Source organism: Phalacrocorax carbo, chromosome Z (genome assembly GCF_963921805.1).
Source record: "Phalacrocorax carbo chromosome Z, bPhaCar2.1, whole genome shotgun sequence".
Lineage (NCBI taxonomy): Eukaryota > Metazoa > Chordata > Aves > Suliformes > Phalacrocoracidae > Phalacrocorax > Phalacrocorax carbo.
The window spans coordinates 54298145-54321524 of NC_087548.1; the positions used below are offsets into that span (position 1 = coordinate 54298145).

Sequence of the window (23380 nt, forward strand, 5' to 3'; positions counted from 1 at the left end):
TTCCCTCCCAACAGGGCCTGGGACCAGCAGTGGCTGTTCCATGTGCGTGAAGCAATAGGTTTTTGCTCTATTTGGATTTCTCTTCTGCCACAGCCTTGTCCACATTTGTTCAGCACTTTTAAGGGCACCTCCACAGAGCCATATACAAATAAGTACACAGGTGGAAGAAAGATGCAGTTTCATCTGCTTCTGCTGCTTCCTGAGAGGAATGAGGTGGTCTCTTCCCAGCCACTTTTTCACCTGGTTTTAGCAGTATCACATCTGTTGCATATGACAGGAAAATCTCCTCCTTCCCCTTCAGACTCCAGTACTTTCAAAGACAGCATGCAGCCAAGCATTTTCTGCAGTAGAGGAGATCAAGCCCAGATTAGATCTAATCTGAAATAGGTTCATGCAGTTACAATGAGGGCTTTTTGTGGGCCTGTTAACTTGTTGGAAGAAGAAACCCTGATAGCAATCACAGCATAAGCCCCTGGATCCTCATGGGAACCTTAGAAAAGGCTCTTTTTTCCAATGTTTTAGAGTTTCTGGATGTGCTGTAGCTATGAAGTGTCCCTTGTCTCTTTACCTCCATGCACCTTGAGTGTCACTTTAGTGTGCTGAACCTGCATGGAAAACAGAAGAATTAAGAGAAAGAAAATAGAAGAGCTGTTAATATACTTTTTACTGCAACTGTTAATGCAGCTGATCAGGGCAGTCACAGCTAGTTCAAATGCTCAGTTGTCCAAATTCATTGATCAGCTCAGATACACAAAACCAGTGCTTGACGTCAATGGCCTGCTAGCCTTTGACAATGTGCCATCAGATTTCCCCATCATAAATCACTGGTCTTTCAGTGAAAACTGCCACCCGCTCCTACTACCATAAGACATCTCTGTTGTGCCTGAATGTCTGAACAAAATGTAGCAGATTAATTAAACGGAAGTAATAAGCACCTGCCAGTCCCTTTGGTTTCAGTGAAAGCTGCTCATACTCAGCACCTATGAAAAATATACTATATGAGATCATGGTTTAATCGAATAAACATTTAAGTATAGCCAGTCAAGGACAATGCTGAATTCTGGAAGATTCACATCAGCTGTGAAATCTTGCCAAACTACTTTTTTTTTTTGTGGTAGTGTACTGATTCTAAGGAATGATGGGATTGATCCAGACCTATGAGCAGGGAATTGGGAATTGAATGTGATGTGTGATTCCACATGGTTAGATGTCCACCTGGAAGTGAGATCTTTCATTTTAATAAAAGTTTTGCAGACATTATATTTAGTAGGCAGGAGACCAAGCATTTTAGTTTAAGCGCTCCAAGGGACAAAAATAACAGTCATACGCAAAGGATCTAAAGTCCTCTAAGTCCTGGGATCCATATACACTTTTGTCTTTCCCATACATGTCTTTTCCTTTTAAGGGTTTGCTGACCCTTCAGAACAGAAGTACTTAGAGCACTGCAGTCTGTTTTACATATTGGTTGTAAGATTAATGGCTGAACATGCTCCTTAGGAAGTAAAAAACCAGAATTACAAACATGCTCTAAATGGCCAAAGATATATCTTCTGCTTATTCTTTCTTCATTACATGAATAAGTAACTTTTATGAAATTCTATAAGCAAATAACCTCTTGAAGTATTTAATTTACCTTGGACTCTCTTCCTCCGGCAGCAGAGCATTGCCAGAATGTATGCCACCAACTCCAAAACTCCATTTCATTCTTTTGACTTGAGTCTTTGAAATCCCACCTTCTCTGAGGCCACTATAAAATGATCATGACTGACAAGCATGATCTGCATCCATGCTTGTTTGCTCTAGGTATTGCTTTGACTGCATGTTGGAAAGATTTTTGCAAAAGAAAAGATATGACCTCCTCAAAAAATTAAATGTATCATAAATGGGGGGACTGAGACAGTATTACTAGGCTGCAGTGTGTAGGCTGCAATGTGTGAAAGCACAGGCTGAACCAAGACATCATTTGATCAGTTAAATCAGCTCCACAAGTGGCTGGAGCATTGCTGAAGCAGAACACAAAACACAGCACTGAGCTGGATAGGTTTTTGCAGGAGGGACCGGAAAGATTCTGTCCTCAGTGAGCAGGGCTGGCATTACTGCATAGACAGAGGATGCCCTCACAGCTCTGCTGGACGTAGCTTAGCACCGAATATAGCAGGACCAGGTGACCTGAGCTCCTCCAGAGCTGCTCACCAAAGTGTGACTCCAGGCAGGACTTTTCAAGGCATTTGAGAGCCTGCAAGGTGGAGACCCAGGCCCATGGTCTCCCAGTGGACATGCCTTATACACCTTGTGAATGGTGTATGTGCATGTTGCACCAAGGTAGTGCTTTAAGCAGGCTGTCTGGGCTAGGTTTTGTGTAAAGTTGAAGCTCAAAGGTTAATTAACTATATTATTTAAAAAACTAAGAAAGGGGGGTTCTTTCTTCAGCTTCCTTACCTCATTGGCTGGAATTAGCTCAGATAATTGCTTCACTTTTCTTGCCCTGTATTGCTTGGTAATTTCCTCTCATAATGTGCCTGTCACTTGCTTCTAATTCACTCTCTACTGAAAATCCAGAAAGGCCTAGGTAAAGGCTAGAGAAAAGAAACCCACAGAAAAGCTGAATCTCCAATTTCAAATCCAAAGCAATAAGCTCTGTATAATAAATAGGCTGCTGAAGTCCTAGCAAAATGGACCACTTCAAAAATGCTTTAAAAGTCCTTTTTTGTCAGACTAAGTAGCTGAACTGAGGCTTTTCTTTGTGACCCTTTATTTAACACCAAGGGCATGTTCTGTATCAAGATATAACCAGACCCGTCTCCAGAGAGCAGTCAGTCTAGGAGAGGAGCCAGGCACACCAGAATATGCAGGGGATGCAATTACTGATGGGTCTGGTTACTGTGTTGAGTCTGCTCCTGCGCAAGAACAACCCCCCCACCCCCCACCCCCCTCTTCTCTTACTTCACTGGATTACACACTTCTGCCCTCCAGGCAAACACATACCTGGAGGCAAGGGAAGAGAACAGACCTGTTCAAGCTGATCACAGGAACGTTGCATCTTTGCGAGCCCACCACGTCACCTGCTGCCTCGTGCCTCACTAACCCACAGGAGGGCAAGGCAGCATTTGTCAAGGTCTGGTGCTTCTGTAGCCCCAAAATATCCCTGGTGTCCTTGCATCATGCAGGGACAACACTGTAAGGGCACATAAGTGGGGTAGGGAGAAGAAACTGAAATGCCTTCAACTGGTGAAGCAGAAGGGCTGTTGGAGGACTAGAAGGAAAAAATGTTATGAGAAACAAAGACTCAGGCAGGCAGACTGGACTGCTGGTTTGGGACAGCCTAAAATAAACTGTTGTGGGGAGCGTGAAAGGATCTGAAGACAGAAAGGGTTAAACATTGTCCTCTGTAGGTCCATTGCTACAACAGTGAGAGCTAGGCTTGGACTTCAGCTCTGGAGGGAGTCAGAAGTCTCATTTTAGGCAGCCATAATTCTTTTCCAACCTCTTGAAACAGTGATTAGTTGGCAAATTTCAAGCTATAATCAGGTGAAAGATGAAATCCCTGAAACTTGCTTTTTCCCATTTTATCTCAAAGTGATAACCTCTTCCATTTATTTTTCCAATGGGACACACTCCACCAGATCACACAGAATATGTGCGAAAGACAGGAGGGAATGAATGGCATCCTGTTCTCACTCATTTGTAAAATGTGGCTGCCATTGACTTTGGGCCAAACACTGATCTCAGTTACAAGACAGATCCGGGTTAATTCCACTAGGAGTTCATACTGTTGCATTTAAACTCAGATTTTAGAGAGAGACTGCTGATTTTTGTGGTGATTTTTGACTTCCATGCTTGGACTCCCTAATTCAAGGCAGCTTCAAGTCAGGATGAACCCAACCTGTCTGAAAAGCAGACCAGCCCAAGAGGTCTTGAGCTGGTCCAACCAAAACCAGTAGCATGCTATAGCAAAATGCTTCTGTCTTTTATTTTAGAGGAATCACTTTGTGGCTATCCCAACTACTGAGCACTAAATGAGTAAAAAAGAAAGGATTGTTGGTAGAATTCCTTGAAAACTCTGTATCACTACTTTTCAGATATAGGGAATTTCTGCTCCCCTAATGGGTATCCGTGACAAAAACAGCATGTACGGCATCAGTCTGATAGACATACACAGGATATGCACCCAACAAGAGCTGTGTGTGTTGACAATACACCTGAAAGATGTTGATAATTGTTCAGTTCAAAGCTTTATTTCTTTTTTTTTTAACTGATTTTCATGTAGCGTCTTTAGTCACAATTTAGAGCAAAATGATAAATGGAATTAAGACAGTGATTGTTTCCTTGCAGGGAAAAGTATGACTGTCAGGCTTCCCATTCTTTTCCAAGGATGTAGAGAAATAAATCCTAAACCTCTTTTCAATTTGTTTACTTTCAAATCCTTCTAAAAATAGTAAACGTTTTTCTTAACTGCTGTTTCATTCTTCTGAACTGCTATCTACTGACTTCTTGAAGTTTTTTCTTTAGTTTTCATTACTAGTTAGGAAACAAAACTTAAAAGTGAAAGATGTTCCTCATGCTTTCGGAAGCACAAAATTGTTTAATATATTCATTGGGCTTTTTGAACTAGCTTCTAGCTTTGCAAAATGCATGAAAGATTTTTTTAATTTTATTTTTTCTTGCGTCATCTTTTAATGGATATGCCTTTGATACCCAAATTTCGTCTGATCAGCCTAAATAAAGAGGGGAAGATCCTTTTCCACAGCAAATTTCTGAAAGACCACATAAAACTAACATACCAAAACAAGAAAAAAAGACTTACTGCTAGCTGTTAAGCAAATTTATTTCATATGATACTTAGTTTCATTTTATTATCTGTAAAGTAATTTTTCCATTAGTCAACTCTTTAATCAGAGCTATCATCCACTGATTTAGACTTTTATCTTTCCTCGCAAGTGAACGTTTTAAGCCAGTCTTTGTTTTCAACCCTAGCTAAAAAGGAAAAATTTTATCTAGATGCTCAAATTCACTCATTTTCATGTGGGCAGTGTCTCAAACTATTTAATTCAAATAGCTGCTCTTAGCCTTAAAAGCATTAAAGAAAACTGTGCTCAAAGGAACACTCTTCATTGGTGCACGTAAATAGAAGCAGATAAATTGTGCAAAAATGTCAGAGAGGAGAAGGACTCTCTCTCTCTCTCTCTGTGGGATCAGTTTCTCGTTTCAGTCAAGTCATAAGTGACTCTGGCAGATAAATCCTCATGGCCTGTTTGCCCTTTTGTCTCAAAGCAGACTCCTTGCACAGTAAAAAGCAATTTCATCTCACTCAGTGAGTTTCATAAAGGCCATGGAAATTAATGGCACCCAGGGGTCATCTGCACAGTACTGGGAAAGTAAAAGATTGCATAGGCACTGTAACATAGCTCACCACTGCTGTACTACCAACAGAAGACTTTCATTGCTGCTGCTGGTAACAAAATACATGGCTTTGGAGGAATGAAGCAAGCCATGTTGTATAAAGGGAGGAAGACAACAGTGTCTGCCACAACACAAATCTGTCACTTACGTTTTGTGTCCTGCTAACCAAGGTTAAATAAGGCAGACAGCTGACATAGGTCTCTGATTTAACAGGAAAGCTGAAAAAGACATGAAGTCAGCTTTGCTTGGCTGTAAGAGAATACCCTGAAGAAAGAAAAAATCGTTCTGTTTTGCCCTGAGATACTCAAACATTACCTTGTCTTCATTGACCTTGAAGTATTTTCCAGTAAAGAAATGCATCCTGTGAAAGGCAGAATGGATTTAGGCTAGAATTGCTGTTCTTACTTTATAATCACTGGGGTCTTTGTGCCAGGAACCTTGCTGAGTTTCTGGAGGTGCAAATTGGTAAGGGAGGCTGCAGAGGAGGTCTGATGGCAGAAAGTGCAGAGGCACCACTCCCCCCAAGCAGCCCCTGCAGCTTTCAGGTGGAGTCTCATGCCAATGGCATCAGCTCTGGCAGCACACGGATGTGAAGCTGCCTGGGCACAGCCATGAGGCCACCACATAAACCACATCTGAGTCATTTCCCACACACACTCCTCAGCCCCAGAGAGAATCAGCCAGAGACTACTTTTGTCCTGTGAAAAGGGTCAACCTTGTCTCAATAGTCCTATGAGTAAAAAAAATTGGTCATTACTAAAACCCTCATCACCTCCCAGGCTGGTAATTTGCTCCTTGCAGTTCACTCTGGGTACAGCAGCCAGGGACCCTTTGCAAGGAGTATTTAGAGTCAGTTTTGCAGTGGATGGCATGGTTTCTCAGGCTATGGTAAATGTTGTTGCAGTGCTACCAGCACACAAAGTAGGCAGAATCCCTGAAGCACTGGTTTCTTTCTTCAAGCTACATTTTAGCTCTCACTTGAAAAGAAAAAAGGAAAGCCTAACTTTTTGGCTCGCAAAACAAGATAGACTCAAAGGCTGAAAAGCAACAAAACAATAAAAACACTGAGTGAATGATTTTTTTATATCCTGCTGTTGTCCTTCTAAACTAATCTTGGGATTTTAAAGGCTTGACTCAGGGTTTTTAAATGTCTCAGACTATTGATCTTCTTGTTTTAGCTCATACTGCAAGGCAATATTTTTAAATAAATAAATGCTAAGCCTACGTCTTCCATAACTTCAACACAGCTCCACTGCTGCCACTGTCAAGTGCTCACCTAAAATGTTGGCCCTGAGCACTTTGTAACTTCCACTTTCACTGGTTTGTGCCAAGTTGCTGGCCTGTCCTGGAGACCTTCAGAAATTTCTCTTTGTTACTAACCCTAAAACAAGCATGGAAAAGATTGATACATTTGCCCAATAACTGCAGCATGTGAAGAACATTCTGGTTTTTGATGGAAACCACACCTGTCTTCGCTGAGCTCAGGTGTACAACTCTCTTCCAGCTTTGAGTTGTCTTTTGGACTTCGTTAAATTACTGGCTGAAACCCAGGAAATAATGCTGTCAGACAAGGAATATGCCAAGGGCAATCCCCAGGGTCTGTCCTCTTGGGTGGCAGTTTCCTCAGTCACCTGCAGGAGGCAATGACACATTTGACACACACAGTTCTCATTAGTAAGGCTTTTCCCTCGAAGGTACACCCCATGGCACCATAAAAGTAATGCAGCCCTTGGGAAACCCTTAACAATTCAGTTTGTAGACAGAAAGAAGATGGAAAAGCAAAAGCTTTACTAATGAAAATGTGCTTTCATTTTGATACAAAGGGACTCAAAATATTTGGAGCAAATAGAGTGCTCAGGAGGTCGTTGGTAGGGTACCACATGCACTAACAGTTTTTTGCAATGGACCTGAAAGATTAGGCCCAGTCTACAGGAGAAAGGTGATCCTTTCACCCCATTAGTGCTTTCAAAGGAAGAGGTTAAAAAAACTGTGGATGAGTCGTTTGACTCTCTGTGTCCTTGTGCATGACACCACCACACCCTCTTACCCACACACCTCGGACCTCCATCCCATGAGACTTTTCCCGTGTCACCAGTGCTTTCCTTCTGCATCCCTCCCATGGTTTCTAATCTCACTGCATGCCAGCCCCCTTACAGCTTATCCCCTCTTCCCTCCCGCTCACCCTACAGGTGCAGGTTCCTACCTCTAGGCAACAGTTGGTGCTGCTTCCCGTTAAACACTTGTGCAAACAGCCACTTGAAATGTTGCCCCCTGATTGGAGGGGTTCTCTGTAAGTCATGTATCTTCATTTACTTGGAATATTCTCTTTTGTGGAAGAAACTACAAAAAGTCTTGGCTGCCACCATGAAGAGTTTCTTGACGTTTTCTTCTGTGCCCATCTCTGCATACCTCTGTTTCTTGCCCTTTACATGCCCTTTGAACTCTGCATTTCTGGCTGGTGTTTTCTTTGATCTTGGTACACAACAGCATCCCAGATCTGTTTACAGTGACAGAAACAATAAATACCAGCAAAGAACCCATTCTAAGCTGAAGAGCAAGGACCAAAGACAGCACTGCCTTAGCAAAAATGGTTTACGATAGAAAGGCAGCTGCCATGTATATTTTTTGTTCACAGGTTTTCCCTTGTGACTGTGCATGCGCTGTTGCCACATCTCCTTTAGCTGGACAAAAATCTTGCCTTTCTGTTGAAAGTATGATATTCATCTGGATTGTATGTTGTCCTTCACTCTGAGACTGCCTCTTGCAGAGAGACACACTGCTCAGGCTGTTGAACCATTTTCTTATTCCTACGGATCCATTCCTTTTGCAGATCTGTGTCTGCATAAATACATGAGTATGACAGTGACTCCATTAACACAGCAGTTTCTTGGAATCTGTTAGCATTCCATTTTAGATTTGATTTTTGACAGATTTATAACCAGACTGTAGAAATTAACTGCTGGAGGAAATGTGCCATTTAGTCTCAACATGAACACGTTTTATTTTTCTACATGGTTGTATTTTTTCTTACCAGACTTTTTTTAGAGGCTAGAAAAATAACCTTATGCTTGTTTTAATGTGCTTCTTTTAAAGTGAAAAAAAAAACCGCCAACCTTTTCATAAACATTTAAAAACTGTCTGGCACAGTGACAAATGTTTATTGCATAGTCCTCTCTGATGTTTCCTGAGAACAGGTACTGATTAAACGACAGTTACTGTATCAGCACATTAAAAAATAACTTCACTGAAGAAGTAACAGCTGAATAAAATAAGGTTAGCAGGTAAATAAAATAAAGTGCCAGAACAAACAGTGCTATTGATAGATGGAAGGTAGTCCCTCCCATTGCAACAAATATACTACCATTACATTTTTACAAAACCAATTTGATAGCAGGTATTAAGGACAGCATTCCCTTTGCAGTAACCTGAAGTTTTGCCACGGAGTTTGCCAGTGAGCCCAAGGGGAAGTACTGCACACCTTTTAATGCAGATGGTGGAGAAGTCACAGGAGTGAGGGCAGAGGAGGGAGGGCAGGCTTGCTGGACTGGCTCTGGGTGGAAGAACCTGCTCCTCTGCACTCACAACTGCCATCCGCAGCAGTTCACAGAGGTCCTGGGCAGGGGTGGTGGTAATCACAGGCAGATTTCACTGGGGACACGCTGAGCTGATGCCCAGCTGATGCCCACAGTTTGAAAAAAACTTTCAGGCTAGGAAACCTGAAATCTTTCGGTTTTGCCCCACTAGTCATGTTTTCTAGGCCATCCTTCTTTGCCTTTCTACTGATATGAGTATGTTTTCCCTGAGTACCATTTCATACAGACATTTTCAAACAGCACTATAAAAAGTGACAGTTTCATACCTTAAGGATGGAAATTAGGGAGGGAAATGAGAAAAGGTTCCCTTACTGCAGAAAACTCTTTCTTTGATAGGAATTTCAAGTGCTTTGACAGTTTGCTGTAAAAGGACCCTGCTTACAGAGTCCAAAGGATCTTGCTACATCAAAGCACCTAATAACGTCTCTCTCCACCGCTGTCCTCTGGAGAGAGAAATGACAAGTAGGGAGGTGGTAAGGCTGTGTTTTTCAGAAAAGGCAGGTCCCATGGCTGTTCTGGCGGATAGTACAGTGGAAATTTCCCTGTGCATTTGCCCAGAGAAGATTTTTCTCTTTGGTCTCAGTGTGCAACTCCAAAACAGGCCAGGAGGATGGATCCTGTAGCAAAGCCTGCGTAAGAGACCCAGCAGCTGTGTCGAACACTTTCTCATACCTTTTTTCAAGGGGAATTGTCCATTTCAAATGTAATGAATAAGCTTTAACAGGGAGAGAATAATTCTTTCTTCTTTTCTACCAGTTGTTTCTCAAAATTTGTTTTGAATTGTAAATCACCTTTAAAAAACATAAACTATCTGAGGCCTTGGAAATCTCTGCTGGAATACAAATAATAAAGTAAACATTAGGAAGGAAGCTGTCTTTGATAAGCATTCTTGTTCTTTATTTACCAGCAATATCTGCCAGTCTTATTGAGGTCCTTTCTTGTAATGCTTTCTTATCATAGATATCAAGGAGATACTTGGCAACCTAAGAGCAACCTTTCATGTTTTCTGAGAGAAGTTGCCTTTTCCATATCTCTGACTCTGAAATGGAGGTATATTTCTGTACTAGTCTGTGTTTCAAAGGGTGTTCCATGAGCCACCATTACATGGGAAGAGCCAATCTCTGCCACTCTGCTATTCCTCACCACCCTCAGGGACCTCAGGCTGGTTAAAGAGACTGAGTTGTAATTGCCTTAGGGCCAGCACATCCCTTTCATACGTCAGGTTTCCAGTAGCTTCTTCTTACAGCCACCCACAGCAACAGACAGTCTTCTGTGCTTTGGGGATGGTGACCCGGGAGGGGACGTGCCCTTAATGACTTTGAAGATGTGCCTCAGAATCAATGAAAGCTTGTTTCATTGTGGAATTAATAAACTAGTAAATGTTTTTCACTGAAGAGTACACAATAGGAGACAGATTAATGCAGGCCCAGGAATCCTGGACTGGACATTTAGAATTATTCAAGGGAAGGTTGCAGACACAGCTTCCTTTTGCAAACTTGTTTAACATGGGGTATTTCAGTGGACAAGCTTTGCCTTTAACAAGGTTAGACACTTAAGGCACCGTGCTGAAATGCATTCTACTTCAGAAAATCTTGTTAAAGACACCAAGGAAAAACATGGAAATGAATGTGACTATAAATTAAGCAGGTACTTGAGTGCTATCTTGAATTAATGTAGTCTGGCATGCTCAGTTTTAGGTATATTCTCCCTGAAATGCTTTCCTGAAGTAGGGCTCCTGACAAGGATTATCATGTTGACTCTATATGAAACATCATTTGTAATAGAAAGCTTACATGCTTCCTTTCAAAAGCTGCTGGATACTCTTTGCTATCCCTGCATCTCTATGAGCAGATATGACTAAAGAAGAGAAGAGATTTTGCACTTACCTGCAGAAATACAATTGGATACTTGAAATTAATAAGAAAAAATCCTTCAGAGGAAAGAGCTATAAGAACAGATTTTGACTGACCATGTTATAGTAGGATGGAAGTATTTCAATACTCAGTGTGATAAGGAAATAGTTATGTCACTATCACTATATACCCATCAAGGCAAACTTGTTGGTGCCAGGTGGAACCTGTAATATAATGCTCTGCCACAGTAACTTTTAGAAGCAGTAGGACAGCTCTGCTATCTGAGCTTGAGACTAACTACAGCTAATGAGAGTTAGAATTTTTATTATTATTTGTTTTGGTATGGTGAACCACATGATCAACCCTCACGGAAAGTATGAGGTGTGAACTGGAGAAGGAAAAAAATCCAGATTTTGCATCCTGAGGAAGGGAGAGCACTGTAAGCACAGCTGTACCTGCTGTCTCAGGAAACTTACTGCCATGCCAAACCTGCAGTTGGATTTGGGCATCTGGCAGGGCCTTAAGATAGTGTAAGGATTTCTCTCTGGGCAGTTCCTTGAAGGACAGCTATCTGCCTTCATAATCCTTGTAGTGATTGTGTGTTTGTCCTTTCAGTCCTGCCAAATGTTCATTTTTCCACTTTTTTAAAATTAAAAGTCTTTCTGAGTTAAAACCATTGTGGATGGTTGTTTCCTGTATGAAGCAATGATGCTGTTTGCATTAGGGTGCTCCCCGTGCTGCCTTGCAGAATCAGGGCATCTGAGACTTGAGAAAAGAGCCCAAGTTCTCTGCTTTATAGCTCAAGTCCAGTCCTCCTGCCAGGAGGAAGGTTTCCAGCTAGGTCCCATCAGTCACCTCTCCAGGCTATAATGCAACTGTAGGTAGTGCAATAGGCCCTTTCTCTTTGACTAGACAGGGTCATGATACCAACAGGAAAACATGACCTGCCCAGTGGTTTGGTGCAATCAGTTCTCCTGGGGTTGGTGTCTACACCCTGACATGCAGAAGAAGATGGCTTTTCACGTGTGCAACAGGTAATTTCTTTTCTTTATGCATTAGCTCTCCTAGCAGTGCACTGAAGGAGGAGTCCACTGTCTGGGCAGCTCTTGCTCTCTGAAGCTTCACCTCCTCTTTTAAGCCTTCTTTGCAGTTTCAAGGGCCTGCTCTCCATAGGCACTCTTGGTCCTTCCCCAGCAGTGTGAAGAGAGCCTGGTCAGGCTGTCTTTAGCATGTGTCACCTCTCGACCCTCCATGGTGAGCCAGATGCTGTGCAGGTCTTGCAGTCGCACGCCTGCCAACTGGGTCACTCTGTTGGCCTATCAGGGAGGAAGTGATCGGGTGGTGCAGCGAGCTAAAGCGTCTGTCTTTTCATTTTGTTTTGGTTTTTTTTCTTTCCCCTTTCCTTTGCTTTGCTAAGGGTGGATTTGTGAGGGGAAACTGCTGCCGAGTCGGTGTCATAGGGGGAAGAGGGACACACTGCCTTGGTTCAGCAAGAGTTTATGTGCTCTCAATCTTTCCTGAAGTTTCTATCTTGCAGACCCAGCAATTTCCTGTTTCCTTCTTGCTGGCTCTGATCTTCATAGAGATAGTGCCAAAGTGAGAAAGCATTGTCTTAGGGCCAGAGAGTAATTCCACTAACTTGTAAGCACTTAATTCCAGCTGCTGGCAAAACAGCAGGCTCCTTAAATGATCTCCTATGAAGGTCCCAAGAATCTGTTACACTGCATGTTATTCGTGAAGAGAGAAGCTGAAAAAAATTTATAACTAGATTGAACAGACAGTTTAGAGTATGACATCACCAAAGCAATGTGAAAAATTCTGAGCAGCCCCATGAAACAGACCATAAATGCCTCCTATAGAGATTTGGGTTTTTTTTTTTTTCCTGTGAGGTTTATTTGTTGGTGTTGGTAGTTTTTGTAAACCTTTGGTATGTTCAGAGCTACAAGGATGCAGTTTCAGCTCTGGAACCGTTAAGTATGAAGAACATTAAATATGTCCTTCTATGCACCTGGTAAAATGGAAATTTTTGTCTGTCCAGAAAGGGACTAGTTTTTGATTGCTCTCAGGTTTTGGCTTCTGTTCTCCTTGAAGGTACCCATATAGCTTTTTGCTGCCCACAGTTATGCTGGAACCAGCAGTTTTCCTCATTCAGTGCAGTACAGAAATGCTAAGGTTTTCTGCAGTCCAAGTACTTTGTAAGTCGGACTCACTGGGGAAGCTGGAGTGAGTCGAAAAGGCTCAGTACTCAGTGGAAAGAAAATGTAGAAGGTTTAACTGAGACACAGAGTGTTTAAGCGCTACAGCCAAGGTTACATGGGAAATCAATCTACTCTGCAGATCAGGGCTAGACATCTTTAAACTGCCCATCAGCAAGTCAAGAGGGAACTGGATTGTGCTTTTAAAGAAATTAATGAACTTCAAGTAAGGGAATGTGAGTTAGTAAAGCTGACTTTCTGCTGGGGGCACACACTTCATCACCCCAAAACTCGCTTGTGTGTGCTCTTTTCCCCCTCCTCCTTTCCTTCTGCCCCTCCCTCCATCCATGCAGGTCCCTTCCTCTAACATTGGCATAAGCTGCAGGTAGGCTTTGCTCACACCTTAGTGTCAGGAAACAGTGATAAGCAGAAGTATTTATTCTGTTCCTCCCCAGTAATTTGCTCTTTTTGTTCACAAAAGGATACTGGAAAGGTCTCCACCTGCAGTCCAATAAGGTGACATATGTACATCCTGTAAGTGGCCTTCCAGTGAGAATGGCAAACCTTCCTTTGAGCTGCAGCCACCGCTTGACTTTGTCTCCATTGAGTCATAAGCATCCACTAGTCACCTTGCACAACTTTGAGTGTGTCCTCTGATTTCATACCAGCTTTGCAGAAACTCAATTCAAAGAGGCTTGGGTACTCTTCTGTTTATGATGCATTGCCCTTCCTTCTCAGTTTGTACTCAGAGATCCTTAGGGCTCCTCTCAGCAGGCTGCCTCACCTATGCAGGGTCTGGGAGTCCTGCTGCTGTAGCCCCTGAACTTCAGAGGATTTTTTGGAAAGGTTCTCTTGAGAGAGAGGAGGAGAATGTATTTCTCTGTTCCAGGACAAGAAAGAGTCAGAGATTCCCCAGGTAAGGTCAGAACTAAATGAAGTTATGTCTGCTTGATATTAAATGATCCTAAGGTAGTTTTACAACAGTAATTCATGTTTTAGAGAGTAGCTTTTGAAAGATGCAATAGCTCCTATATTTCTTCTTGTTAATGGCTTTAGGCAGTTCCTGTAGATGGGAGCAAATCTTATTGTTTTTCAGTGCCATGTGAATATTTGCATTAGTGGGGACTTTGTTCATACTGACTGCAGTTGCTTTTTTAAGTGTGGTAGTTCTGCATTCAGGGAAGAACAAAAAAACGGTAGAGTATGCAGTGTTTTCAGATGTTATCTTATGCATGGTATTTTCAAATTTCATTACAGAATGTAATTTAGTCCTTTCAGTAAGCTAGGGGTTTGGTATAGGACTCTAGAACAAACCAGTTTTTCTATCTTGTGCTTGTATAGCTGAAGAAAATATTACAGAAAAGAAAGGAGGCATGAATTTTGACTAGGTGAATAAAGAACAACACATAGATATGTGGTCTACAGCTGTGCTTTACCTCACCACTGCCGGTCATTCCCACTATACGTCCTCCAAGCCCATGTCTGCTAGAGATGTATGGAAACACAGTGTTTTGGGGCTAGTTATGGGCTGTATGAAGTGGGCTCTGATGAACACCTGCTCCCAAACACCACATTTCTTCCGTTACGTGGCTTTAAGTGAAACCCAAAACCATAGTTAGTGTTTCATGTATTTAATTTGCAAAATAGACTAAGAGTGCATACACCGAATACTGGCAACATGCCATAAAAACTATGCATCCATCCTTTGCAAAGAAAAATTAATATCAGAATTAACTCACTGGAGACTTTTTCCTCCCCTCACCCTATGGAGTTACAAAGCTCAGGCAGTTTGGGACTACAGTGCCAGAGGGTCAGTAATGCAAAGAAAATTCTCACACAAGATTTATACAACAGTTTTGAACATGTGATGCCAAAAACGTGGGTAGAGGCACTCCTCACAAATATGTGTAAAGCCCTTGTATCATGAGAATTCTCTGAGAGCTGCAGATTATTCCCATCTCTAGTAATCAGTTCAGAGCAATTGCTGCTATCCAAAGCTCACTTATGTGAGCTGGGAAAACTGTTACTTTGAAACTCCACAGTGATCTGCTTTTGAGTGAGCTGTTGCAAGACCATGAAAACAATTATAGATAGCTGCAAGCCCACTTGCTACTAGATTTACCTTTATAATTCAATTTAAAACATTCCATTAGCCAGCAGGGTAGCAAAATGGGTTTTTGTCAGAAACGCTGCAGATTATATTGCTTTTTTTTCCCTTCCAAATTAATGCATTAGCTTTCTGAGCTCGAGGACATCCTCAGACCACTTGTCTCGCAGGTTGAAGTCTTTTAATGAGGTAAAGGAACACAATAGTGGATAGGCTATCAGCAGGGATAAGCTTAGTTGTGAGTTTAACTGTTAATTCTCACAAAAGCTTCAAAAGGTGCATTACTATATGGATGGGATTCACTCACCCACGTTTGCCACATCTTAGGTCCTGGTATGCCATAGCCTGTCATGTCAGGCATCTCATTTGGGATAACAATCCAGACTCCTTTCAAGCCGGTGAAGAAGGAAGGGCTCTTGCACAAGGCAAATCTTCCCATCCTAAGACTCATGTCAAGGGTAGTGGTCAACCCACTGTCATCAAGCATAGGCGACCCTTCACCGCTGAGCTGATGGCAATCTGTTGGCCAGCCTTTTGTCAACATTGGGTGCAAAGTCCTGTTTGAACCGGTGCTAGCTGAAAGAGTGTCAGACTACTCTTAAAACATGACCCCTTTTCCTGCCTCTAGACAAGGCATAAATTTATCCTGGTCTGAGAAGTTATAAATCATGCTTTGAGGGGCCAGGAGAAAGGAATGTGTACTAGAGGCATTAGTACTCCATGTTTGCATTTCATTAGCACCCAGAGGCCCCAGTCAAGATCAAGATCTGGGGAGATGTGACACAATAGGTGGGTGCAACAGTGAGAAGAAGGAGGGAGTTTGAGTTTTGGAAGAGGTCATAAGAAGTTTTTTCCTGGCCTGTCAGAGGAGGGTACCCCATGCAAGCAAGGCGTCATGGAAGAAAAAAGAAGCTGGCATGCAGATGATTAATGGCAAACGAAGGAAGTGGTATGAGAGGCATTAGCTGTACGGGCAGATGGGATTTTGGTGGAGTAAAAGGGGAGACTTAAATATCCCAGTCACTATCTCATGTCTCATTTAACAAGATAGCTAAAGCCACTTTGAAAATGGTGCAAGGCAAGGTGGCCCTTTCTCCCAAGTGTTGAGTACTAAAAATGCAATTTTACTTGGAAGATGATGCAAAACACATGAATATCAAATGTTGCAGGGACTGCTTCATCCCTATTCTCAGAAAGAACCTGAAATGTGTAAGTGGTGTTTGTTGAAGGCCAGTGTGCTAAAAGCATATTTTCTTTGGATTCAGTGTGTGCAGCAAACAGTAGAACATCACACATCACCTACTATAAACATGGCCCTTGGGTGCCTTCATGTTAGAAAAGGCTTTGAATATCAGACAACTTTTGTGTAGGTGCTTGCAGCTTTCTAATCAACTCCAGTAGACTCAGTCAGTAGATAAAAGCATTGTTCCACCTCAGGGTAGAAGCTATCTTTCAGAAATGAAAATACTGGGATGTGTTCAGCACTCTAACAAAATTTCTTACTTCTATATGTCTGGAGATGGCTAAACAAAAAACTTGCAGGAATCTTCCCACTTTTTTCAAGAGACACATAGTCACTTCACTTAGTTTAAGCCATTTAAAAAATGAGGGGCATATTCTGAAGAGCTTAAACTTGCTTTCAGTCAAGGTAGGGAGACAGACACACCCATTGTGGGGATAAGTTGAGCTTCTACCTGTGAGAGGTGGAGAGTACCTTACAATTAAACAATTCAGTTTTAGGCAGATAAAATCAAGGGAAATGAATAACCTGAATAACTTGCTATAGGTCAAATATCCCATCAGTGGCATGGTTCCTGAGCTGGGTACTGACTGGTGTCCGGGCTTCAGGCATGCCTACTCTGTTTTGGCAGAATTTAGAGCAAAGCTTAGCCAACCTAGGGGGCAACCAGAAAGGGTAGTTTGGGTTTGCAGCTGCAGCCTAGCAGATACATGCCTGACTTAGGTTTAGCTCAGCTCATGGAAGTGGTTTTGCAGTCACAGAGCAGTGTGAGAGACTGAGAACATAATATGGCCTCCCCAACATTCCTGTTACTGTTAGCTAGTTTAGGGCAACCTCAGCTAAATTCACCTTACCCTAGTGGTTACCAGCAATGGCTGCAGTGGGGATTTTTCTGAGTACTGTCTCTCCTACAGTGCTGCTCCCTTTGGTCAGAGCACTATCATTTCCTTGACAGACCCTGCATGGGCAATTCTAAAAGGCTGGGATTTCTCATCCTACCCTGTCAGCATCTTTAAAGGTTGCTAACTAAACCCTACTCCTGCCTTCTCCAGGTATTCCCTAACCACAGCAGAGGGTAAGCTAAAAAACACTGCAGGTACAGTAGTACTTCCATTTAATAGCAATTTAGACACCTAATGGTGTCTAGCAGCATTGGTGGCCCATAAATGTTAATGCTCCATGCAGACGAGCACATCTGCAGGAGATGCAAGGTTGGCCTCTGGATCAAAGACTCCTGTGGACCCAAGGGTGACAATCATAATCGCACAAGGAAGGGACAATGCCTTCAACTCCCCTGTCCTCTCCCTCCCTACAGAGTCAAACCAGAGCAGCCACAGCTCTTGTTTATGAGAAGGGGAAGAGACATTCTGCATTCAGTCAGTCACCCCCTCCCCTGGGAAGAAGGCAGTGGCTGAACCAAAGTGAATTCAGTACTGAGGGGCTGAATCAGCATGGCGCCTCAGGTTAAACTCCACTGAAAAAATGTATACTTCAAGGCAATTCCAGGAAAAAACCTCATCCAGGGCCTCATTTTATTGGGCAGTATATCAGCAGTCTGAAATGACTCACACCCCAAAATCACTTGAATGCAATTAATGCAATATAAGTAACTGCACATAAATTACACATTTTTAATGAAGCATACATCACTTGCAGAAACTTAAGGACAGGGCTAGTGAAATCCTCCCTTCCTCCCAGGCTGGGTGTGGGGTACTGTATCTCTGAGGAATGCATTTAAACTCCAGCCCCTGTGTCAATCAACGAAACACAGTGTCAGTAATTAGTGCTTGTGGTAGCAGCAGATAGAGAGCTCAGAGGACTTGACAGATCCTCCCTGGCCTTACTTCTTCTCTCACATACAAGTAAAGTTACCGGTCAGGAGGGAAAACTAAGCCAATCTGATCCATATTTTCATTCTTGTCTTTTCCAGCCACTTCCACATCTACAACGGGGACAAGTCATCTCACGAAATGTGACGTAAAGCAGAAAGCCTTCTGTGTAAATGGGGGAGAGTGTTACATGGTTAAAGACCTTCCAAACCCTCCAAGATACCTGTGCAGGTAAGAAAACCTATTTGCGTACTTTGGTGGAGCCACTAGGTTCCAGAAATGCTTTTTTCTTTAAAGGAGCACCTGAACAATTTCTTCTCCTGTGCTTGCAGCTTTAGATATTTCTTCATTTTTAAGTATGTGTGTGTGAAAATAACCTACCAAGAATGACCTCTGTGTTCTATATATGAGGCACAACAGAGGCTAACCAGGAAATCTTCCCATGTGATACTGGCACAGCAAGCCCCACTGATGTTTACATGGTATGAAGACACACAACTTGAGCCTTGTGTTAGAAATAATGAAATAGATGCTGTAAACTAAATGCACTGCAAATAGCGAAAATAGATGTGTGGATAACTGCATTGGATAAGTACCCTTTATACAGGACAAACTGGTTATTTTTATTGTCTGCTGTAGTAACTGAATGCTTTCTGATGAGACCAGATTCACAACTGGAGTTTTGCTGTTGCGTTTAATTGCATAAAAAACAATTAATGTCATGGTAATTGGTGGAAGTTACTATTTCCTGTGAGGATCTTGACTCAGGAAGTCATATGTGTGTGGTTTTAAGGGTGTGCTTGTGCACCTTTCTCAAATGTTGGCCTGTGCTGTATCAGGCTGTTGCAATAGTCCATCATGTTGAAGAATATCCATGAAGAGCTACAGCACTGGAGTCCACCTCCTGCCTGGCAGTGCATCATATAGCATTTACTTCTGGAGCTGAACTAGTTGTAGTGAGTTGCTGCATCTCTCTGGCTTGAGAGGAAACTCAGCATTTAAACCTTGGGAAGCATCCTTGGGACCCAGCAGGACTGAGTGGAAAGGGGACACTTCCATGAGGGTGTTGCTGTTTTTCAGACAGACAAGAGGCAGTTGTCAGTAAAGACTGTCATCTGCTGTAACTGCGTAGATTTTCAGTCTTCTAGGTTGAAACCTCAAACAACGCTAATTGTAAAGATGACTCTGGTGGGTGAGTTAGGTGACGGTCTATGAAGCTTTCAGTAGGCCGGGCAGGCATAGACTGCTTGACTCTGCTGTTAGATTAAAAAAAAAAAAGATTAAAAAAAAAAAAAGATAAAAAGATCCACAAGCACCAAACCCCACAATGTTCTTTACTTTTGAGTTTTCTTTTTTTTGTATAAGGCTGTTACCTGTCTTTATGAGCTTTGTTTTCCTTTGGTTTCTCGCACATTTCTCTGTTGCTGGAAGTGATGAATATTTCATTGATTCTAGAATCATTTTTAGCTGAAGTGAATATGGAAAGATTACTGGCTCTGCTGGATTTGATTCTCTTCTGAGAGAGAGAGAAAGATTTGTGTTAAATTTACATGATCTTTGTAAGCCAGCTGTGCAAGATGAGCGTTTGCTATGACTCTCCAGGGCATGTACGAGAGCCTACCTGCCTGTTTCAACTTCCTAGCTGCTCAGAAAACTCTGGGCCAGCAGAGTTGAGCATCTAGCAGACTTGCTAATAACTTGCATTGTCTTGACAATTTCAGAGGTATCTCATTTTCACTGGCATGGGGACTTTCTTTTTTAATTCAGATATCTGACTGTGCTTCTTCTATGATGTTATAGATTGGCTAATTTTTAAAATGTCTCAGAGATGCTTGAATGAACTGGGGATTTTTTCCCCTCTTGTAGACAAGAAATAACATTTAATTCTGGGGCTGGAGTTGAAAGAAAAGGCAATTCCAATATTTGGCAGATGTGCCTCTCTCTGGGTGGCCCAAGACCTATTTGGAAAAAGCATCAGAGCTGCAAAATCAGACAGGGTAAATCTCATATACAGTAAGGCAGTGGAAAAGGATTCTTATCCTAAGGACAGTCAGGGCCACCGTTATTTTGCAGGGCCTTTTGCTATGCCCTCTAATGCTTGCCAGAACTGAAACTTTATGTTGTAGAGCAAAACAGGACACAATACAGCCAAGTAAGAAATGAAAGTGTGAATACTTGAAAGTGGGTGTACTGGGAAACTAAAGAGACAAAATACAGTTCTCTTCTTATTTCATTAAAAATACAGATGTCTACTTTTAATTCTAGTATTCCAGTGTTAATTAAAATAAGTACCTAACCAGTACACATTGCCTTCATTGTTCTGAGAAAATAAATCTTCCCCCAGAACATGCCTGTGGAAACAGAACGCTTGAAATATGGTACTTGCTCTTCATATTTCTGCCTCAGTAGCAAGTTCACATTTTTCCATATGGTCCATCTGTTGAGAGCAAAAACAAAATTTCTAAAGCATGAGCCATATCATTCTAAATTGGTTTTATCCCTAACCAAAAAGACATGACTCAGATTCACAACAACCATGGAATTTTCCAAGTGATATCTCTGGTTTTGTAAACCCCCTGTTCTATTATAAAAAAGGAGCTCCTAAATCCATCTTCTGTTAAAATCTAGCTATGTATTTAAAAAAATGTGGTTTGTAAAATGCACAGTATAATGATCCAGACTGGATCAGATCTTACTCTCATGGATACTGGTGTGAACATCAAAAAAATTTCCGGCTTTGAAGAGGTAACCATGTGACATACCCAAGAAATGGGTGAAGACTCAGTAATGCATTGTACTGCTACATCTATGGTAGCATATATGTTCACTACGTGTATTTTAATTATGGCCCCAGACTGAACAAAACAATCTCAAAATATGAAAGTTGAAAAGGAAGTTTTGAGACTACTTAAACTACTGTATAAAATCTTCAGAAGTTTCATAGGAGTATGAGTTACATTTTGAAAACACCATAGACTTTGGAAGCCTGGATGTTAGTGGCTTCCTGTGAGGCTGAGGTTCCTAAGTCATTTCTGTTCATTTGAAAATGTGTCCCCAACTTCCCTGAAGACAAAAAATCAGGATTCCTAGCATATGCTTCTTGCTTGAAGAAAAATCTATATGAATATAATATCTGTTATGCTTTTAGAATGTTCTTTTGAAGTATCCTACCATGAAGGCCTTGCTGGTCTGACTAATTGATTCCTTACTCACAGAGATCATCTTTTCTACTGCTTCTGTTGTTACTGAAGAAGTGAATTTATGTCCAAATTTCACTGGATGAAAATAATGCTTCTTTCTAATAGAAGGATGCTGCTTCTTTTCTTAACAGCAAAAGAGTGAATTATGTACTTTTTAACGATACAGACATTTTCTATATCTGTCATCCTGTAAAGGCCTTGGTGGAATAGAAATTTACAGAAGGTTCTTGATAACAGCAAAAAGAGAAAATTTGTTTTCATTATGCTAGCAAAAGTTCCAGAGATATTAATTCACCAGGCAAGGTAGAAATACTAGCTCTGACTATAGGCTATGAAATGGACTATTAAATATGGAAGTGTACTGCACTTCCCATGAAAAAAAAAAAACATTCCCCCATAATGCATTTGCTTACAGGCGGTGGATGAGATGGAAATGTGAGGTCCTGATGCATTCAGCCATTCCTCTCCTGCTGAAAACAGTTTGATAATATGCATTCAATGTTCTGAGAAGTGCCTTCTGAACTGCTCTTTGCAACTAATATTTGTAGAAGAAAAAGGCAATTATTTTAGTATATGTGGTTTAGTATTGTAATTTCACCCAGTTAATACAATAAATAAATAGTCCTAGTAGCCTTTTTTTCAGGCAGAAAGGAAATTATAAGGCTCTTGCAGTACAAATGTGCACTTGTTCCTCTGAGTTGCTTGGCTCCAGCTTTTGCTAGTGTCATGAAAGAAAATGGTACATTGGTAATGAACTAGAAAAGAAAGACACAACAAGAAATAATGTCTGGAAACTTCAAGTAGGACAAGTTGTTTTGAAAACTACACCATCACAAGCTGTTTGAAAAAGCACAGTCTACAGTAAACAACCTGCCAAACAGCAGTGGAAACAGTGCTGCACTGCATGTCTGAGCAATAAAATGCCTTTAGCGTTCACACATAATCATAAGCGGACCGGCTCATCTTGGCTCGCATCTCGGCTGGCCCACCCTGGACCCATTTTCAGCAGCAGGTGCTGCAGTCCATTTGCTGACAACAGTTTCAGAGTGAGTATAAACACACCTGAACTATTTTCAGCGCCATCTCAACAGGGCTGACCCTGCTCAGTCTGGAAGCGATTTCAGCATTGTCTGCACCAGTGCTCGAGTTGTTTTCATCACCTCCACAGCTGCACCAACATCTGAACACAAGCACAAGCAACCACCACAAGCCAGAAGCAGGAGCAAAGCCTGAGGCTTTTAATCAGCAGCATGTTCACTGGGATTGTGTAGGGCTGAGCCTGATGAACAACATGTAGAGGTCCCTGTGAAATGAAAGCCAATGCAGGTGTGAATGCCAGCTTTCCCAGGACGGGTATTTAACAAGATGACCACAGTGCAAAATAAAACTGAAATCGCAGGGATGAAACATTTTTACTCTCATTCAGAAACACAGACCAAAATGCTTTCTATCAAAGGCACAGAAAGTCTTCTATCATGCCCAGCAATATCACCCTTTCATGACAGTTATCCTTGTTGCATTTTTCTCAACTAATATAGCTGTGGAGACTCACTGGAATCTCTCCACACTGGGTACTTATCAAAAGATGCAACCTTGGCTCTGAAGAACATAAACTCCCTTAATAAAAAAAATATATCATTACAGCAAATCATCTCCAAAGACTAATCTGCAGATCCTCAAAATATACCTTTATTATACAAAAATAATCCCTGCATGGTTTATTTGAACAAGATACTAGTGTTTATGCCTGACACTGGTCTTCTGCCAGAGTGCTTTTCCGGAAGTCCCACTTGTACAAGGGCAGCATCCCTGACCCTTAGGTCTAGAAGCAATTGTGGAAGAGTGGAATTTAAAAAAATCACTACAGCTTTCAATGCACATGAAACTCGGATGGGTAGAAGAGGTAGAGGATTGTTCTGAACCACATGCATTAGGAAATAAGAAGGCTCTTCAGCTCCTGGCA

General features: G+C 41.8%; 1 protein-coding gene across 6 annotated transcripts in view; it reads left to right on the plus strand.

Moving 5' to 3' along the window:
* NRG1 (neuregulin 1) overlaps positions 1-23380 on the plus strand; it is a 183970-nt gene that overhangs the window by 132555 nt on the left and 28035 nt on the right. For all 6 annotated transcript variants that reach the window (XM_064439485.1, XM_064439488.1, XM_064439489.1 and 3 more), the window contains one exon: positions 18319-18448. In XM_064439485.1, coding sequence (XP_064295555.1) covers positions 18319-18448 — 130 coding nt within the window. The remainder of the gene's footprint in view (positions 1-18318; positions 18449-23380) is intronic.